We start from the raw sequence: 21,455 nt of genomic DNA on the forward strand, positions 1-21,455 counted from the left end.
AATGAAATTTTTTGGCTATTTTGCGCAGGCGATATTGCATTCTTATCGTCAAAACAATTAAATTAATATGTACGATTTTATGTTTTCAGTATAATGTAATGTAATTATAACGTAATGAGCAATTAAATAGTTGCTACGTATACTTTAATTTTCGATTCCTCTTCGGTTTAATGTTTTGTAATTTGAGTAAAATTTGAAACTGAGCTCAACTCGTTCTTTGTCTCGAAGTGTGACAAGAAAATCCATAGAATTTGTACCAGTTTCGCATCATCATATCAAGTTTACCAGAAGTTGAGACTTCTGCGGCGTAATGGCTGAAAAACGTAAGGTGAAAAGGAAAAGAGATGAGGTAAAGTTACACATTTCATTTGCTACACTTCACTCAATTTTTATGTCAAATAATCACCTACTTTCTGCTGAGTTATAGATAGATGACGTATCATTTATTATTACGATTTTCTTCGCTTTGATTTATGATTTTCAAAAGGATACTGCAAAAATTTTGCTTGTCTACAACATAACTCATTCATTTATAACGAATTGACTGAATACTATGTTACAATTACCGCAGTCTAGTACTACTTATGTTGACACGTAATGTATTTTCAGGATTTCGATTTCGACAATAAGAAGATACCGAAACCATCTAAAGATGAAATCGCAGTGGCCAAATGGTTAAAGAAGAATGTTCCTGTGAAGAAAACTAAATTTGCCGGACACAATGTCGAATATTTTACTGGTACGTGGATTTCGGATTTGTGTTTCATTGCTTTCGCCGAGTCTGTAGTATAGATTTTTGTTTGCACGGATTTTTCTAGGTTCCAAAGCTGTTGATGCGCTTTTAGATTCAGAATGGAGCCGAAAAAAAGGCGACAAAGATCCTTTCTTCAATACCCGTCAAGATATTATCCATTTCCTAAACAAGTGAGCATTATAAATTTTTTCATCTTGATAATTTGTTATTTGCTAGGTTTGTAATTTTCACATATGTTTTATTCAGTATGTTACGGCATAAACTTTTCCACCGGGCGAAAAAAGTTCCGGTCTCTGAACAAGAACTTAAAGCCAAAATGAAGAAAAAAGATAAAAAATTCGGCGAAAAGGATGATAAAAAAAGAAAAGAAGAAGAAACAGCCGAAAGCAGTCATGCTGAAGGAAAAGATGCCGAAGATAAAACAAAAATAGGAGCAGTATGTTGTAATTCCAATTTATTGATTTTTTATTAATCCATAATGTCGCTAATTCACGTTTTTTTCTTCCTTTTTTCAGCAGGATGATCGTCAGAAGAAATGTAAAAAAATTAAACTCGAAATGCATTTTGAACAAATGTTTGTCGATAATTTAGACGCATATGTTTGGATTTATGACCCCATACCAATTTATTATTGGGTAATTGGAGCATTTTTTGTCTTGGGAGGCATTTTAATCTGCCTGTTTCCTTTATGGCCACCTTCTGTTCGGTAATTGACATTTTTTCTAGTTATGAATATGCATTATTAATCGACGAATTATTTAATGGTATTTTTTATTTTCAGAATGGGAGTGCAATATTTAAGCATGGCGGCTGCTGGTCTTCTGATCTTAATATTAGCTTTAGCTGTTATACGTTTAATAATATTCTGTATAGTTTGGTTGTTAACGTGTGGAACTTTGCATCTATGGTTACTTCCAAATTTAACCGAAGATGTTGGATTCTTCGCTTCCTTCTGGCCCCTGTATGAGGTTAGTGATATTGATAGTTTTAATTTTGATCAGTATCGGTATATCGGATTCGTTTTTCTCACTTGCATTTTTCTTTTACAGTACAAATACGGTAAACAAACTGATAAAGGTAAAGATAAAAAGAAAAAGAAAAAAGTCAAATATTCCGATAACGAAGACGACGCAGGTAACGAAAAGGAAAAGAAAGGAAAGAAACAGAAGAACAGTAATGATGATCGATCAGATTACGAACCACTGGATGGCGCTTATGATCAAGTATCGTCGTTCGAAGGTGACGCTAATACTGAGGAATATGATTTAGAAGAGAATGATAATAGAGAACGAAATGACGATTCGGATGAAGGCGACGATGATACTCAAGGCGATACTAACGATGATTTGGAAGTCGATACCGAAGACGATGATAATCTGGAAACGTACGATGATTCGAAAAATACTAAATCGTCCAAAAAAAGTCCCAAAAATTCCAACAAAGATAATCATCCTAGTGACAAAAAAGCTAAAAAATCAAAGGGCAAAGCCAGGTACAGCTCATTGTTTATCTGTTGACTTTGTAATTCGTTTATTATACAATATGAAAATGATTTGGTTTTCATTTGTATTACAGTATATCAAGAAATGATTCAGAAGAAACCGATACAGAATCCAGTAGCCAACATTCTCAAACAGGCAAAGATTTCGAAATTATTGATAAAGAAGATTCTGACGTCAAATCATAAATGTAAGTCGATTCGAAGTGTGTTGTTAATATTGTTTTTCTCTGTTGTAACCGGTACGGACTGAGAATGTACAACAACAAATTTATTCAGTTTTTGACTACCAACTTACAATCGTATCAAAGTTTTACTTTGTAATACGTGTTTGAAATTCGAATGTGATCGATTTAGAGAGACGTCTTACTGTGAAATTTGAAATGAATAAGAATTGCTAACTTAAGCAATTAAAAATAATAAGAATCTAAGATAAGATAAACGTGTACTTGTTTCGTAACCATTAGTTGCCTTCTTAAATTGAAAAATGGAATCCACTCGATGAAATTCTTGGAATCCATTAAAGCATTCAAAAACGTGTACTTGAATTATCGTGCACTTATGCATTTTTTCAAATGAAACAAAATGTATAGAAAGAGTTTTTTTTTGGCAGTATTAAAATTTAATTTTTCTATGCATTGTTCGATCACTTTAGATCAACTGTAAATTATTTACTGCAATACTCTAGTGTTTGAGTACTGCTATTCTCTGGAGAAAAACTCGATGAAATGTGATTTTTCCACGCAAACAAAAATCAAATATGTACATATATTGTTGAAAAAGGAAAGAAAACAGCAATCTTTGCGACGTGAACATTATTTTTGTTTCTTATATGTTTTCAGACTCGAAAGTTCGAAACGTATTACGGTAGCGTGGACGTTACGACCACTTTAATGAACGTAACTGTATTTAGAAGATACTGCTTTTAAAATTTAATAAATTTAAAGCATTTCAATTATTCTTATAACTGTGTGCCTCGAACTGTTATTGTAAATACTTAGTTACTTCTGTTCGTATCCATCCCCTCATGAAAACATCTTCACTAAAATAACGTGCTCTATGTGTATTTTCGTTTAGATTCGGATTTTTATAATACTAAAAACATCTGCTACGTAAGTGTATTTGAAGGAACTTGTCTTTGTATGATTGAATTTTAGATCGATTGAAAAATCCTTTCAGTTCTCCTACTTTTCTTTTTTTTATTAGTATTTTTTTTGAAGCCATTGTACTTTTTATATTATCGTTTCCATCCCTTTCCTCACTATTTTTTCGTTTTAGAATCTTACAGTTTAATTCTTGTAGTTGTGAGTTTCCATATAAAGAATAAGATGTGAACTTTTTTTATACATTGTAATTTGTTATGTGTACATTCGATTTCTGCAATAGCGATGAATTTAGCTGTTGACGTGTTCATTCGCGAAATGCTGCGAACAATTTCCTTTTCCTTTTTTATTTAAAAATAAAACATGCTTCTTAGCGCTTGTTTATTTAGCTAGAAGCGTATAGCGTCCTATAGTGTTAAACACAGTCGCGTATCCGCCCAGTAATGAATAAAGATTGTTAGTACAAACGATAATTTCTACTTGTATTTGAAGCGTCTACATACGCCGAATATTGTGTCATTATTTTGGAAAATACTATTCACTAATTCGCCTACGAAATGCTTTATTCGGACAGCTCATTTTTGTCAAGACGAGGTGTTCCCTCAGCTGTCAAAAGTTGACTTGATAAGGCAAGCGTATAATTTTATCGGAACGAATTTTACAAGAGTGTTTGATAATTTTTCAAAAACCCGTATCCAAATACATATGTTCGATTAATTAAAGGTATATAGAATGAAATTTTAATGAGGCCTGCCGGAGAACATTTGTACTAGTCAATTGTTGGTGATATTTTTGCAGATATAGCTCGCGAGCAAATCTGCGCGGATTATGTGAGGAGAAAATGTCATTAGAAGAGTTCTTATTTGTGCGAAATCTCAAATAATCCCCAGCTGCTTTCAAAAGAGATACATTTTGGTTTCTTTTTTTAATTAATCTTGGTCTCATTTACGAATATCGTGTATGTTAAGCTTTCACGTCGAATCGATTCCTTTGCAGAGGTGTTATCTTTAACTAGGTACCTGCTTTCGTATAAGAATTGGTGAAAGAGTTTGACTGTAAAACTACAACTCTGAGAACGATAATATGTACTACAGATTTGCCTATCTATATCTTATTCGTTGAAGATTTTTTTGTATGACAGATTAACGAGACAAGTACTCTCTATATTATTTATGTTTTATGTTTATTAATTTAACAATATCTATAATAGAAGTATTACGTGTTTTTTATGTATAAACTAGTGTTTTTTTTTTCAAATTGTATTCCTGTTGTTAATAAAGTGAAATTTTGGCACTTTATAGATTTGTGTTCGATGATGTTTCTTTATGGTAGCAAGATGTTTTCAATTTTACGCTCTTCTGTTTTTTTTTATTTTTTAAATTGTAGGTACATTTGTATCGATATCACGATCGTAGAATCGTATATTTCGTAGTATTTTCTCTTCACTAACGTCTCAAGCGTATTGCAATTTATTTTACCTGCGATTTTATAAATTGTTCGCCGAAAGTAATAACGTAAAAATATCCCCCGTCATTCCTAAGTACATAGAAGAGCTGTCTGTCTTGCATCAAATTTTAATGAAAGTGAACATTGCAAAATACTCATAGTAGGTACATCTTGTACCCAGATAACTTTAAATCAGATTTTTACTCTAATTCGAACAAAAAGATTGGAAGGTTTGGTAGAAACTGTATGAAGGTAGTAGGTACTGTTGAAAAATGTACTTTGTTTTTCAATTTGAACGAGCGAGGTACATAGGTATAGAATACATTGATTGAATTAAACTCGATGGCGATTTGTCATCCACACTTTTGTAAATATTTTTACTTATTCATTTTTTTTTCCTTTCCGTAACGTTCAGTGAATAAGCTTACGATGTAAATGGATGACTCCGTGCAATGTCAAAGCTTTTTAAATACGATTTTAGTATTTAAAGTGAGCATCGAGCTCATTAAAAATTCAACACCTTATCGTCATTCCACAAAAGGAAAACCAAGAATAATAACGTAACCATATCACGCACACCAACTCCTTTATTTATTTTTCTAAGTGTTATAAAAAGGCGAATTAAACCTAAACTTTGCGATAAAAATAGGTGGCATAAAATATAACAAATAAGGCAACAAAAAATGACTCGAATACGTACCTAGTTAATATTTTATAATATTCGAATTATTCATTGGTGATTTGCGGCTTGACATCTAAAACTTTGCATGGGTAGGCCTACCTATTATTCGTTATTTTGAAACGTTTACCTGAGAAAATTTTATATTTTGTATTGAATTTTTTTTCGAGGTATAGGTACCTAATTATTGTGCAAAACACTTCACTCAAGTAACTACGTACCCTACTTGCATTGTTAAATTATATGGATTTTTTCTCGTTAGGTATTTATTATTATTTTTCTAGTTGTTGCCTTCCAAATATAAGTAGGTAAGTACGATGAATCCAAATAATATGTCTTAATTTTTCGCGAGTTTTCATTAATCTAAATAATAAGAAAACTTTGGAATTGAAAATTTTTTTCTTATGCGTAATTATTCGGCCAACTTGAAAATAACAATGAAAATTGTTTCATTATTCTTTTGTCCAGAAAATCGCGCATGCAAGAGAATGAACGCCTAAAATTTAATTTTAAATTGCAAGAAACTTTATAAACACGTGGATAAGTCGATGATTTAGTTATCGTAAGAATAAATTTTAACCAGTGTTCCAATATCTGTATTACCACACCTGTTTACGAAACATTTGAGAGTTCTATACAATAAAGACTAGGTATACGGACAAAGTGCTAAATTATCCATGAAAGTTTTGTGGTCAAACAACATTCTACACGTTTTAAATTATAAAAGTAAGAAACGCAAACTAAAAGAATGGAGGAATAATTTTTAAAAATGTTAACGATTTAAAAAAAACACTATAAATGTTTCCACAAATAGAAGTAAATGTGAAATCAACGATTTTTCTATAATTGAAGAATGTCTCCGTATTTTAACCCCTTTTAATGGACTGATAATCATTTTTATTGACACTTATAAATTTTATTAATTTATTTTCACTTTCCATCTTTCTTTCAAATTTTATTAATAACAGATCAATTCCTTTTCAGATTTCTGGACATGAATTTCTACAATTAGGTAATACTTATTTTTGGTTATTGTTTATTTACTTAGTCGAATTAAACAAGTTTTTAAACATTTTCAATTTCTAATTAATACAGGGTGTTCAGCATCTGTTCAGAAAGTGGATGGCAATATTTTTAATCACGGGTGTGAGTACCTAGTACCTACTACCCTACCTATACCTTACCTACATCACATAATGAGCGAAATCTCCGTACGACCTTTTATCTAACTGGCAAATTGAAGGGGCTACAAATTCTCGGTAAAATTACCACAAATTTTTACATTTTTTAAAAGCGCTACGTTTTTAAATCCGATATTTTTTTCGATAATTTTCTTTTTGAATAAAATTCATTCAGAGAGTGATTTTTTTCTTCTTTTTTTCAGAAAAATGCCCAGGCTCATTCCTATCTACCCGGTCTCTAGCAATTTTTTGGATTTTTTAGCATTTAAAACAATTTTTTTTTCACTATCGAAAATGATATAAAAACAGGCTATTTTGAGTGACGTGCCTACAAGTATTATACGATTCCGTAAAATTATATGATGCGACTTCTAGAATCATTTTAAGAATTCAGATTAATAAAAACCATCACAAACACATCCGTTTACAATTTTCTATTGCTAGATTGACCTTACTGATTTATCTGATATAATGTTAGTACTATTAATCAGATCCGGGCAGTTTTTAAATTCATAATTTTATCTGAAATTTTCTTATCGCAAGTGTTTAGGCAAGTATCTACACCTAGGTATGTCAAGTTTTTTTTTTTTTTTTTCATTGCGCATAAAAATAGATATTGTATCTAATAAAAAAAACATATTGCGTGCGTGAATTATTCATTTTTTTTTTGTTGTTGATGAGTAGGTAGATAGTAGATAGCTAATTAATGATTATAATCAACTGTTCCGTTTTTATAATTATCAATTCTCACTTTTTAATAAAATGATTTTCGAAAAATTACTCGAATAAGAGGGGATGAGAATTGTAGACCGGTGCCTAAGATGAAATAAAAAAAAATTAGAGAAGGGTGAAAATTAAGTCATACGTTATAATTATCCTTTTTTTTGGTCGGCAATTTTACACATTTTTTCAAATTGACCGACGACACGAGTGCTAATTAACGGTAATTTGAAGACGTCCTTGATATAATTTTAATGCAAATAATTGAGTATATGCAAATGTACATAGGTACTTCTACCTATATTACTACATTACTTTTGTACAATGTTGGTAGAGGTACTATACTTACTCCTGCTTATTATAAAAAACTGAACGCACATTATCGATAAAGTTTCATTCGACACCGAGAACCACATTATTAGCTATCTTGCTATTCGTGTTATGTACGTTCCATAAATCTTATTGCAATTATTACTTAAACCGTAGAATGGATTTTATGCGGTGTTGAATAGGACTATTTTAATTCCCATATCTCAACCGAAACAAATTTGTCGTATGAAAACTCATTACTACTTCAACACCAAAGAAGCAATTAGCTGCTCCCTCAAGTATGCAAAATTTTTTGAAACTTTGAACTTTTAATGAGCTTTTATATGTAGGGGAATGAAATTTATAAACATAATTGTTTCAAGTTGTAGTTCAGCTATAGATACTTTTGTAACGTTTAAGATCTGAAATTCTTGAATGAAGTAATAATGATACAAATTAAACAACAAAATACTCGAGCGTATCTAGATAGGTACCTAGACCTACACATACAGATGATGAGAATTAGTTGATGCTCATATTTATAGCTGCATGTAATAAAAACATTCAGTTGAAATAATATTATTCTAATAATTAAATTGACCAAGTTGGTGCGAGTAGGTAAGTGAAGCAGCTAACTAGGTAGGTATTCGACGCTTTGTGTAAAATATTTTCTTCCGCGAAGATTGCGAAAATTTTCAAAATACTCGTCTAATTAAATTTAAATTATGTTTGTCAAGAAGAAATAAGATAATACCTATGGCATCTTTTATTCGTCGTCATACCTACTCCCACTTGTGTATAATTAATATTATCATTTTAAAAGAGAAGGAAACAGTACCATTCTGTTTTGCAAAATCTTTAAATAGAATGAAAGGAATTCAAAATTCGTCAAAAATGCCCGTTTATTTCAAATCAAATTTTTTCACGCTGTATCGTTGATTGTATTGTCAATTAACGAAGTTGCATATATTCTTTGACTGTTTGAAATAAAAGAACAAGAAACTATAAGTACCTATATTTAGGTATTTTTTATTCGTCATAAGTTGAATGTTGTTTCAAGTGTTCACCATGTTGCGACCTTTTTGGGTAAATTTCCGCGAAAAAAGGGGAAACTCGTGTTCGTGTTACTCGTATTTTTAAGACTAATCGTAAATATGATATTATGGGTAATATTACAACACCTACCTATACCTAACAGCATACGTAATATGATTGATAACCTGAGCTAATGAACAACAAGTGCTCCATTGTATGCTTACTTCAACAAAGATGTGAAGTGATTTATTGAAATTGCCTCGCGATCCAGCGAAGCTGTGCTGTGATGTCGTTTTTGTTGAAAATATACTAGTAGGTACCTAATATTATTATTTTTCAGTATAAAATTTGTTACATTTGAACATACTCGAAACATGACTTGGTAAATAAGGAGTGATAACGTATCACAGTGGTTTTTCAACATGACAGTTATTATTTCATATTTTTTCCCTCCATCATCCAGTGTAACGAAAAAGTTGATGTTATAGTGATGGAAATGTCAATGTGGAAAACTTTTCAAAAACGAAGAGTCGGGAAAGTTTTGTAAGAAACTTTTGCGTTTTTTGTCGATTGTCATGTTTCATTTTTTAAAAGATAATGATTAGGATATTATAACTATAGGTAGGTACTTTACTTATTGGTAGGTTGATATGGATAATTTTGAATACTGAAATGGGTACCTAGACCAACTACCAACTTAATGTGATCGGTCAATTATCAATTCTTCAATTTTAATTAAAACCAATCATGTACTAAACTTAGATACGTTGATGTTCATACTGATGGACAAAGCTCATCTCAAACTAAACGGAATTAGCTGCCTGATATTCACGATTTGACTTACCTACCTACGTAGGTAGGTATTTTCGATGACAGGTTTCAAAAAGATCCACTTCCCCTCCGTTTTGAGCCATTCTGGAACCATCAGCGAGTTTTCATTCTCTCCTGAAATTTCAAATTGCTCTGGAGCTTATAAAATGTTTTAAAACTAGGTAGCTGTGTTCAAGTTCAACGCTTATGAAGGCATATCAGAGTTGGACGATATCTCAGCAAAAGGACCTCTTGTGGCATGCTGTTTTTAACGATTTTTTTTTCATTTTTTCTGGGATTTACAAATTTGTCAAAAATTGACTTTTATTGAACTAAAATATGGTGTCCAATAAGTACCAACAAAATTTGTGGAAGCCAAAGTTGATTTTTATTTATTTCAAAGATATTTGAAATTTTTTGCAGAAAATAAAAAATTTGCTGCAGGCTCTAAAATATGTACCTACTCAAAATGATCTGAAACTGTTGGTTTTCGAAGATTGTATCAAAATGAAGCAATTATTCAAACCGATTCATTTCGTTTGAGGGAAAAATATTTCACGAGAAGTTGAAAAAATCGTCGTAAAAAACGTTTTAAAATTTTTGAATTTTCATTTATGGGGATTTAAAGCAAAGAAATTCGAAAAATATTTTTTCAAGAAGGCATATCATATAAAATTATTGGGCGTTAATCAGCAATAAATGAAACGATAGGTAGTTTTAAGATTATTGGGTTTTCGTAGGTAGGTAGGTAGGTAGGTAGGTAGGTAGGTAGGTAGGTACATAAGTGACCCTATCGTATTTTCCGGACTCTCCAGGGACATTGAGATAGGGTAGAGTGCTCCCTCTTTTGATTTGAAACAAAATGCCAAATTTATATGAAATCTCAGACACTTCTAACTGACAGTTGAGGAAAAAAAATTATTGTCAATTGTACATTTAATTTGAAAAGAATTGTTTGAGACTAGCGTTCTTCACTCGTTATAACCTAGGTATATACCTAATATTTATGTATTTTTTCATTTGAACCAAATCCTATGATTAATCGATTATATTTATTACTTCAAGGAAATCGATTTTCTCAATATTACGAAATTTTGGTTAGAACTAGGTATATCAACAAGAAGCTCATCGAAATGTGTAGATTTACGCAGGTACCTACAATTTGATGAATTCATGGCGAAGAGTTCGTTCCGTATATTTTGTACGACTTTATGATACCTATACCTAACAATAGAACCACTCGAAATGACACATTGCAAATTGAACGAATGTAGGTACCGGTAATGATATGAAAAGAACATGACCCCAAACTCTCGTAACCAAAATATAGGGCGCCCATGACTTCATTTTTATCCGGAAACGACTATCTTTAGGCGATGTTTATATTTATTTTGGCATGAAAGAAGCATAATCATAACTATATACCATTCAAATGAAGGGGTCTTGATACGATTAATTATTCGATTTACTGACCGTCCTCCACCACTTCAAAATGACGAAAACAACATTCCAGTCGTTCTGGCTCCAGAAAATTTAAGCCTCTTTCCATCTCTGTGATGAAAAAAAAGAACTTTCCTACCAACAAACTTGGAATTCCAGAGAAAGTATGGATGAAAAGCTGTGAAGAAGATCGCCGCAATTTACATTTATTCCAATAGGCTTCGGGTAATAAGTACTAAAATTCATTTTTGCCTTTCTACGAGTGTTTAAATTAAAATGTTTGGAGGTAGAGAGAAATACATGTATGCTGCAGGATCTCAAAAAATTGACAATGATAATTGAGTTAAGAAGGAAGTTGAAACTAACGTTAAATACTCCTAACTTGATGCCCTATGCTCTAACTGATGCATCTGAATCTGAAATTTCAAAGGAAATAAATAAAAAATTATATACCTACTCGTGCGTACCATGCTAAAATCTTTTCGAATGCTTTAAAAATGACCAAAACTCGTCAAAAATCTAGTGTCAACCTCAGTATTCAAAATGCTTCGATTGTGAGAAATACCTACCGTAATCTGGGGTGAATAGGATCAATTTTTCATACAAATACTTTTTTTTTCAAATGAGTGTAGATTTGCTCAGAATTATCGTAGGAGAATGATTAAAAAATGAAAATGTGTAGAACTGTAGAATGAGTCCTAGATTCAGTCTATCTACCTACTTATATTTTTTGACAACATTCCCCAAACTTCAATTTTTATTTTCAAAATTACTGATCCTATTGGTACGTTGGTTGTGGAGAATAGGATCAGTCACGTTTGAGTCCACTTTACTCAACTGTAGGTTGATGGAATCACTATTTTCTTTTCAAAATATGGATTTCGGAAGGTACATAGCTGTGAAAAATCTGAGCAAAAAAATCATCAATCTACGAATTTTTTGCTCGCATGGTAAGTACGAGTAAGTATGCTGAAAACAGTGGAATGAATAGGATCGCAATATTGAAAATTCAGCTTTTTTGACGTTTCTTTCGATCATTTCTAACACCATGATGGGGATTATATGCTAGATTCGCGAGGATCCGTCTTATAATCATGCGTCATGGTCCTAAAGATGATTAAATTGAAAGAATAATAAAACAAAACGTCAAAACAGCTGAATTTTCATGTGATCCTATTCACCCCACTTTTTTCAGCATACTTTATAGGTACCTACCTAAATTTAAAATTTTTGATCACCTCGTACAATCATAAAATTTTGAAAATTTTATCGAAAAGGAAACAAAAAATAAACTTTTTATACTTCAAAACTTGAAAATGCAATTTTTTGGTTATATTTTTCCCACACATGAAAGAATTTTTCAAACCGACGACGCGACGAAAGCTTAAAGTAGCTCTATTTTTTGCATACTTTCGCCATTTTATCGTTGTCAGTTTTCCATTGCTCACAAAACGTGTGTAATATTACGAATATAGATAATTTATGATGAATTTGGAAAATTCGTAAAGAAAAAATTCATAAGAATTCCCCAAAAAAAATCTATCGTTCGTCGAAAATTCAAATTTCGTGTAACTTTCAATATTCCGCATGCGATACGTAGGCTTATAGATGTGTACATTTCAACATCTTACAAATCGTACTGTCTCAAAATACTCGAATAAATAAAACAAAAACGTAGTTAATATTTGTTTAAAATGATTTTTTTCACTGGTACGTGAGTCAAATTGAATAAATAGATCACTTTTGAAATTTAATAAAAGAAAACAAATTCGCAGTTTATTGTTTTCCATGCAGTCGTAAGTGTATCTTGTGCTTGAACGTCGCTACTTCGGCGTCGTCGTCGTCGTCGCAGAAAAGCAACAGTTTTCATTGTAGCGAGCTTTTTCATTTAGTAGAGTTGTTCTTCTCGCGGGTGAAATAAGTTAGTTGCGTTTTCCACTCGGTGACAAATATATCCGCGAATTGATTACGGACCATGCGGTATTTTTAAATTTATCGGTAAGTTATAAATATCATTTGTGAATATCTTAATAGATAATCGACTTTATTTATTTTTTGAAATTTTTCAATTTTTTTTTTTCAATTTTGGAATTTTAGAATGAAGTTTTTTTATTGCATTTGCATTACAGGATGCAACTAATTCTTTTTTCAAATAATGTCGTTTTATTAAATGGTATTATCTTGACCAAAATTAATTTTTATGTTTAGTTTAGACAACTTTGTTTAGACCCCCCCCCCCAAGTATTTAATACGTAAATATTTTTCATTTTTTTATCCATCACTTGTTTTTTCAATACCTATGTAAGAAATTCATCGTTGGATCTACGATCGAACTGACTTTCATATATAGGTTATTCTTGTAGCAGTCCTTCATTTTCTTGAAATATGGTATCCTAGAATTGGACAGGTTAAGGGGTATGGAAAGCTCGTGATGAAGTATGATATCTCTCCTAAGAGATCTAATTATTAGTATAGGTTCTAGGTTACTAAGTACTACATAATACTTCGAAGTATTCTAGTTACAATTTATTCAACTCGATATTTTTCAAAATGCTCAGGCTGCAATGCTTAGCAGAGCGAAAAAGAAGTCAACAAGTCATCGAATGATTAATTTTTCCCATGCTAAAATTTCTTCACGAGTGTTCTTAATTAGGCACGAAATTATTTTTATTGGATTAAGTAATTTTATAAATAATTTTCTATTAATCTTCGTAAAATTTTTATACAATTTGAAATTATTTTTCAGCACACTTGTATCGAATTTTTCGTGAATTTTTCCAAAATTTTGATATTTCAGCTCCTCAAAAAAATCAAGAAAAGTTTCCCTTGCATAGATTTAATATTCATTTTGCCCTTCTCCTCAGTTTTTCCAACTCCATATTTAATTTACAGATTTTTATAAAAATTTTCCATTGTTTATACTCTCAAATCTTAATAGGTATGATTGGTATGCTACCTACACCAAAAAATCAAACGTGATCGATTATTAAACAGAGGGAGAAGAAAGGATAAAACAATGTACCTATATCGTACATAAGTATAGTATAATCAAAAGAAGAAATGTATTTCCTAAATTTTGATTTATGGTTGCGTAGTTATCTCGCCCCTGGACATGGTCAAAAATTCGTAGTTGACTATTTTTATTGATGTTTTCCCCAATTCCCCCTCCCTCATCGCTACCAAATTGTAATTGAAAAATCCTCCATTTTCTTAATTTAATTTTTGTTTTTTTATCTTAATTTTGAAAACCATAATCAGTATAACACTTTTCAATATTAAAAGAATTGAATAAAATTTGAATTCCATAATTGATATTTCATTCAAGGATGAGCTTATTTTCATATTAAATAAAGAAGAGGAACGAATGACTGCTTTAATTTTCAAGTTGGCCAGTTTCAGATATTAATTTGTTTAAGTTTGTAATGGAGAATCGTGAATCGGTGTATAAAATTTCCTGCGAATTGGTCGAGTTTGTTTGGGTGATTTTATCAGATATGAATTATTCTTCATTTAATTGTTTAACAAGTATCGTGAAAGTAACTTGGACTGATAACAAAGGTAACTTTTAGTTTCACTAATAGACAGAGACCCATTTGTGTAACTTATAGGTAAAGGTACAAATGAGTTTATGATTAGGTATCTTTTATCAATTTTTATGTGCATTAAATATGTAGTAATAGGTAGGTACGCTCTTTATTGCAGCGTTGACACTTTTCACTAAACCTTCACATGGATACTCAGTACATAGGGGGATAGGTAAAGAGTCAAGTTTTCATTTATACGTATAGGTACCTACCTTGTATAAATTCTAACCACTGCTTGTGGACACCTATGTAAACTTTCGCGAACACAAAGGGTACAATCGTGTTGCCAGTTAGTGTTGCTATATTAACAGCACCTATCTTGAATGTTATTCTATGCACTTGTGTACATTGAATGTATGAATGCGAATCGGTCACTGGTATATGGAATTGTGGATTAATAAAATCAAATTGACAGAATAATTTGGTCTCTTCAAATATCATGAATTAACGTAAACATGGAACTTGAATTTATCCTAAATCAATAGGTACGAGATATATGTGAATGTGTATATAATACGTTTATAATTTAATATCAAATTAATACGACCTTAAAATAAATATTCACGGTCATCCGAACTTAATTTGAATATACACGTAAATAAAACTAGGAATAGATAATCGAATTCCATACTTACCATATACCATTTTTTCTTCTTGTATAGGTACCTATCAAGACTTTGCTGCACTTGGCTGGGTAAATTATAAGTATACGAAATTACGCACGAAAAACATCCGTTATCGATTTCGGCTAACAATTAGTTTCATTTTATTTTATCCGCGAAAAATATACTCTTCTTGCAGCAACGAACGCGACGATAATATAAGAAATTCTAAAGGTTTTCAATTTAAAAATTTGTTAGGAATTTTCGCTGAAAGTTTTTTAAACGGTTTATAGTACCTCGGTAAGGTTTCTCTTATACGCGAAAGCTATAAAAAAAAAAACCGTACCCAGATACAAAAACTTTTCAACTTTGCTTTTTTCATTTTGCAATATATTTAATAAATTAACAATTTCACGCGGATATGAAATTTAATCCGAATAACCTCAAGTTGATGGAATTATACTTGGCGCTGGCATATTTTTCCTAATGTTCGCTCTGTAATTTAATATATATTTCCGGTAAATGCCATTTTTCACTATGAAAGAACTTGTTTAAATCTTTTCCAGATGAAATTATTTGATAACATCGAAGGAGAAATTTCCGAGTACGAGTTGAATAATTAATGAACGTAAGTTAAGGAGAAACTTTTTCTTTATATTTTTTTATTTTTTGATTGTCGTTGTACAAATGAAAATACCAGAAATTTTTTTGGCGATTTTTTTTCCTTCGTTGTTATTGAATGCAGCGGATAATTTCTGAAAAGTTTATAGAGTATATGAGAAATAATTTTTTTGTTGTAAATTAACGATTGATCAAACTTTTATTATAAATTTTAGAAAATTTGAGGGATGAAAACTGTTGAGTTGTAGAAAATTTCCACCTTTCGCAGTTTTTAACCAATTTTTTTTAAACTTACAGGGATTTTAAACGCTACAAAGATCATTTACAGAAATTTCAAAAAAATGCCAAACGTATCTTCTTGGGAAAAATGCGTTTTTTTCGTAGACTCCATTTGAATTGATAAACGAGCATGTCACTTAACTAAATTTTAAGCTGTCAAAGTTTATACTTACTCCAATTTTTGGAAAATTTTTGAAAATTCTAAGATCGACTCCCTGAATTGATTGCTATCATTTTCGTCGAGTCGATCTGGAGCCTTCAGCAAAAGTTGACTTTTCCTTAGCAGATTCAAATCGCTCCTGGCTTTGAAGTCGATTTTGACAGCTGATTTTAAATCTTTTCTCTGCAAGTTCGATATCACAAATCTACTCGTATTGGAGCAAGTGAATAGCAAATTTGAGGTGACACACGGTAGAAAAGAGTATCGCCTATTTTCACGTTTTTAAAATTTCAAATTCCCCATAAAAAATTCTAAAATTGTCTATTTTTGCAAAAAATTTCTCAAAACTTCCTACTTTCCAAATTTGACCCTACTCCCTCATATTGCTTGAAAACGGTTTCGAATCGTTTTTTAAGCTGTTCTAATGCGTTTATGCAGTTGATTTCCGAAAGTTTAAATTCCCGCGAAGTTTGTCCGAGTCGATTGGAGGTGGTTCCAAACGGTTTTGAAGCCTCCAGCAATTTTTTGGGAAATTCCAGTTTTCTGAAAAACGTCTCAAAACTTCTCAAAATCTGTCAACATTGAGTGTTTTCAACACATATAATGCAATTTATGTTTGTTAAGAACTTGCTTGATCGATATGGCCCACAATTTTTTCAAAATCACTGGAAAAATAGGTATACAAAAATTATTCATTGGGCTGGTTTTAGTTGTTGGAGGCTCCAGAATGGTTCGAAACCATCCCCAATTATGTAACTCAGAGTGTTGAAATTGAGGTTCAAAGTATGTTATTTTAGCTTTTCAACTTCATTGGGAAACATTTGATGGAAATTTTACCTTTCAAAAAATTGCTGGAGGCTCCAAAATTGCCCAAAACGGTTCGAAACTATTTGCAAGCGAATCGGAAGATCGAAGCTGGACACACACCAAATTTTCATTTTCTAGACCAATTTGGTAAAATTTTGATTATTTCACATTTTTGATCCAAATTTGATTTTCAAAAATTCATCAAAAATCGAAAGATGTGCTTCGGCATCTTAAATTTTGGTTAGCGATGTACTAGATTTGTTTTTTTCTACCCAGATTTTGGCAGATTTTCGAGAATCTGGATTTTGGCAGATTTAAAATCCACTAGAATCTGCTATTGGATTTTACTGAGTTTACGAGAGAAGACTTTTAAAGTTTTAAAAGTTTGTGTGAAAAGTGTTTAAAAAAGAGATCCAAAAACCAGATTTTCGAGAATCTGGGTGAAAAAAACAAAATATCTACATATTTTTTCATGCTCTTTCGATTTAGATATGTCCTACATAAAAATTGTTGACCAGTTGAGAAATTTCCTTCTTGGTTTTTGTCTATTTAAATTTGATCAAATTTTTGAATTATTTTCTTGCACTCTTCAGAAAAATGTGGATGGAATTTTCACTTATGACGTTTTATAGTGGACTAAACAGAGGAAAACTCAAACAGCATCCAAAATACAATAGAAAAAATCCCTTTCCAAAAAAATCAAAATTTGCTCATACGAAGTCAGAAAGCTACAATTCTCTCCAAAATTGATTGACAGTGTTTTCCAGTCCTTATCGAGCCTCCATTGCATTTTTGACCATCCGATTGAAAATAAATAAAATCCCGACAAAGGGATCCAAATGAAATGCAGACTAAAGCGCTGTAATGCAGACATTTTTAAAAATTGTTGCCTCTTAAAATGAAAAAGTAGGCAACTTGCTCAACATGGCAAATGAACAGCAGAGTATAAGCTCGTTGTACCAGGAGGCAATTACCACTCGATCTCGTTCCTACAGATGCTAACGTAGAAAAAAACCTGTTTGTGACATTTGTTACAGCATTGAGGGCGGTGAGAATACCTTCGCCATTGAAAATGAATAATTTTTATTCTAGTCACCGATGAAGTCTTCGCGGAATATTTTTTCAATTTGGAAACGAGAGCTTTTTAGCATTTTTTTACTTCACTAATCGCAATTTTTCAGTCAAGTTTAACCAACAAATTCGAGGGGAAAAAACTGTAATTTTGACCCATCCTAATCTACATACCAACGTACACGCGTATTTTTCAACGACACCCCCCTCCCCGATTTCCCCACTCCGGCTTCAACGTCGAAATTCACGAAGAAATATCACAAAATCGGTCGCGTTAAAGAATATTGCCAGTTAGACGAGGCCCACATTCACACAGCCGTTATACGAAATTCGATACCCTAATAAATTAGTCGTTGACAGAATTCATTCGACAGTTATTTTACATTAACCTATTAAAAAAAATCTCAGCGAATTATATACTTATTTAGTTCGCAATTGTTCAAACACGACTGCTGTTTTTAAAATTTCCACTTGAAAATACTTCAGATGAAAGCACCACGCGACGGAATTAAAATTTAAGAAATCGAAGCGTGAAATTCACCGCACAAAGTTGCACTTTGTTAGATTTCGATTTCGATTGCTCGCTAACAATTTGACAAATCACTTTTACACATGTCTTATCCTTTAAACGTGTCCTTTTTTTTCGTTGACCACCGCCTAATGCGTGTTTTCTCCTTTCGCCTGCAATATACGAGTAACTGATGGATTATTTCTCGTTATACCGGGTGAACTTTGAAATCAAATAGTTTAGCTTTTATTGCAAGTGTATAAGTTAATATTTATGGAACGTGCCGTTATTAAATTTATCGTTGAGAGGAAAAGAGACGCGACCACCTTCGACGAATAAGTAAGATTTTTTTATCGAGAAAATCAGCCTAATTAAAAGTTGGCAAGGGTACCTAAATCAAACTTTACGGTGCACAAATTGAGTGTATTTTTTTCCTAGGCATACAAACTCGTAAACTGAATAAATTATTACGTTTAAAGCATCTACTCAATCACCAGTAGAGTAAAATTTTCTTTTGAAAATATTTCATCGTGACTGTAACTTGATCCGAATAAAGTTTTCGTTCGTTTTGACTAATTCGTATTAACATAAAATGCCATCGCCACATATATAAAGGTTTAAATTTTAAAACAGATTTTTTATTCATGAATCGAACCAACATCGCAGCATCGTTGGCTTCGCATCGCTTTTATATGTACAAAATTGTAACGCCTACATCAGCCCGTTAAACGTGTGTTAATAAATACGCGTCATAATGCACACACATTTGCGGTAATAACCTTCATTATTATAACACCGACTGTAATCAAATTTATACGCGATGCTTTTATAAATTTTTAGCCAGATTTTCCCGGTAGGTACTTTGGAGGGAAAAATAAGTAAGTATTTACACGGATCACGGTTTGCAAAAAAAAACCACTCGTACCTGTGTGTGTATACTTTCAACATTCCTTTAAAAATGTGTAGATAAGTGCTCGTAAATTACACCAACGAAACGTAGAAATCCTACGCTATCCCTTGTTCTAACATTTTTCTAATTCATTACAGTCGACAAGGCGTGTGTATAGTATGTAGTACTCGTACATTTTGAAAAAGCTAATCTAAAAGAACCATCCTGCCCTTCAAAATATTACTTTTAAAAAAACTAAGGAAAAAAACAAAAAATTTTCATCGATGTGTTTACATGGATAAAAAATATACCTCGAATATATCGCGTGAACCAAATATATAACAGAATTAGAAAATGTAATTCGTTGCCAATGGGCCGTGTAAGAAATAAAATTTAAAAAATAAAAATTCGGCGGTGTAAGTTATATTTGACAGCCGATATAGAGACGATACCACTCGCGTATTTGGTTTTTTGAAACTTCTCTCGACGATCTCGATGTAATTATTTTTCACCAGCTGCAAAACAAACACCGTAAAAAAAAGATGCGTTTTTTTCTGTATTTTTGAAATTTACGATTTTACACGTAATTTCTAATCGAAAACGAGATGATTGGAAAAAACGAGAACCAGCTTTCTTTTATATTTACCGCGGAATTTTCATAAAAAAGAAATCCGTTTAAAATAAATTTCATTTATTGCTACGAGGGTTTTCCTCTTTTTTCCAAAGATACCGATCATGATGAGAGTAAATTTTCAGAATAGCGAACTTTCGCCATTATTTTAGTTATACTAGATTAAATTTATCGTCGAGTAAAATTAAATTTCGAGTTTTTTTGAAATTATTGTTAGCCTTACCTACCCAAGTAAGTCAGTATTAGTGAGTCAGTTAGCCAATGAAAAGAGATTTAATGGAAGCAAAAAAATATCTAATCTATCAATTTCTTCGTCATTTTTGCTTGCAAATTTTGCTGGGCGTTTGTTTTTACCGGAGTTCATGACTCGTACAAAGGGTGTCTGGAGAATCAGGTACCAAAATTTTAAACAATCAACAAAATGTATTTCATGAAAAAGTGACTATACACCTTAAAATATAGACTTTCTACTATGTATTTCTCAACATAATCACTTCCCCACATTGACCCATTTTTCCCACCATATTTTCAATTTCGAAATTCCCTCTTCAAAAACTGTACACGCTCAACGCTGATTTCAGACGAATTCTATGACCATTGTCTGCAGCACCTCATCACAATCAAACTTTTGACTACTCAGATGTTTGCTTTAGAGGATCCACATTTCATCTCTCATTATAAGTATGTAATTTGCCCCCAATAAATAATCTCTCATTTGCCAAATGTTGAAGATTTCTTTGCGCGCATTTCAGGCTGCAGTGCTTGTGTTCGGCCATTAGCTGTTTAGGCTCAATTTTGCGCAAATGTTTCAAAATCTTACGCCATCTTGCCCAATAATAATTGTTGAAAAAAGCTTAGTTCAAAAAAACAAAGGAGGAAAAACTTGAAAAATAATGGATTCAGTTTTAATTTTTCAATTTTAGGTAATTTTAATTTTAATTTTTTTTAATTTTTAGTTTCAGTTTTTTCCTTTTTTTTTCATTTTTTTCTTTTCGTTCATTTTGGTTCAAGTTTTACATATATTTAAGGTAGGTATCTTGCTGGGTTTCAAAAAGCCTTTATTTTGATACGTAACATGGTAGGATTTGATAGCGTTTTTTTTTGCTTTTTTCTTACATTTTTATTGCTTTTTTATAGCGCTTAAAACGTGTTTGATAGCGCTTAAAAATCCTAGCCCTAGTTATAACGCTGATTTTGTTATAATGCTGTTTCCTCTGGTCCCTAGCCCGCCGACCACAACATGGTGACAATTGTCAAAAACCGGTTTTTTCCTGCGATCGCTCCACAGGAACAAGTGATAGGGTAGTAACAACTCCTGGTACAAGTGC

At 31.8% G+C, this 21,455-nt stretch overlaps 2 protein-coding genes across 3 annotated transcripts in view; both read left to right on the forward strand.

Moving 5' to 3' along the window:
* The first annotated feature begins 7 nt into the window (after positions 1-7).
* On the forward strand, positions 8-3,728 carry Trp1 (translocation protein 1). The gene is made up of 9 exons (XM_065350463.1): positions 8-349; positions 610-739; positions 819-924; positions 1,001-1,190; positions 1,270-1,460; positions 1,536-1,722; positions 1,804-2,246; positions 2,330-2,443; positions 3,095-3,728. Exons 1-8 carry the CDS (start codon positions 311-313, stop codon positions 2,439-2,441), a joined length of 1,398 nt encoding a protein of 465 aa, XP_065206535.1. The 5' UTR covers positions 8-310; the 3' UTR covers positions 2,442-2,443; positions 3,095-3,728.
* A 9,062-nt stretch (positions 3,729-12,790) lies between these two features.
* The window catches only part of LOC135835949 (calcitonin gene-related peptide type 1 receptor-like), a 95,661-nt gene continuing 86,996 nt past the window's right edge, over positions 12,791-21,455 (forward strand). Inside the window, exons 1-2 of one of the 2 annotated variants that reach the window (XM_065350475.1) lie at positions 12,791-12,973; positions 15,728-15,789. The gene's annotated coding sequence lies outside the window, so the exon portion shown is untranslated. The remainder of the gene's footprint in view (positions 12,974-15,727; positions 15,790-21,455) is intronic. The other variant, XM_065350473.1, reaches the window with a different exon arrangement.

This window comes from Planococcus citri, chromosome 2, assembly GCF_950023065.1.
Source record: "Planococcus citri chromosome 2, ihPlaCitr1.1, whole genome shotgun sequence".
Taxonomy (NCBI): domain Eukaryota; kingdom Metazoa; phylum Arthropoda; class Insecta; order Hemiptera; family Pseudococcidae; genus Planococcus; species Planococcus citri.

Excerpts from the sequence above, each read along its gene's own strand:
- Trp1 (XM_065350463.1), top strand. The coding sequence starts at position 311 with ATGGCTGAAAAACGTAAGGTGAAAAGGAAAAGAGATGAG. Across the intron at positions 1,191-1,269 it reads ATAAAACAAAAATAGGAGCA|CAGGATGATCGTCAGAAGAA; the intron begins GTATGTTGTAAT and ends TCCTTTTTTCAG. Across the intron at positions 2,247-2,329 it reads AAATCAAAGGGCAAAGCCAG|TATATCAAGAAATGATTCAG; the intron begins GTACAGCTCATT and ends TTTGTATTACAG.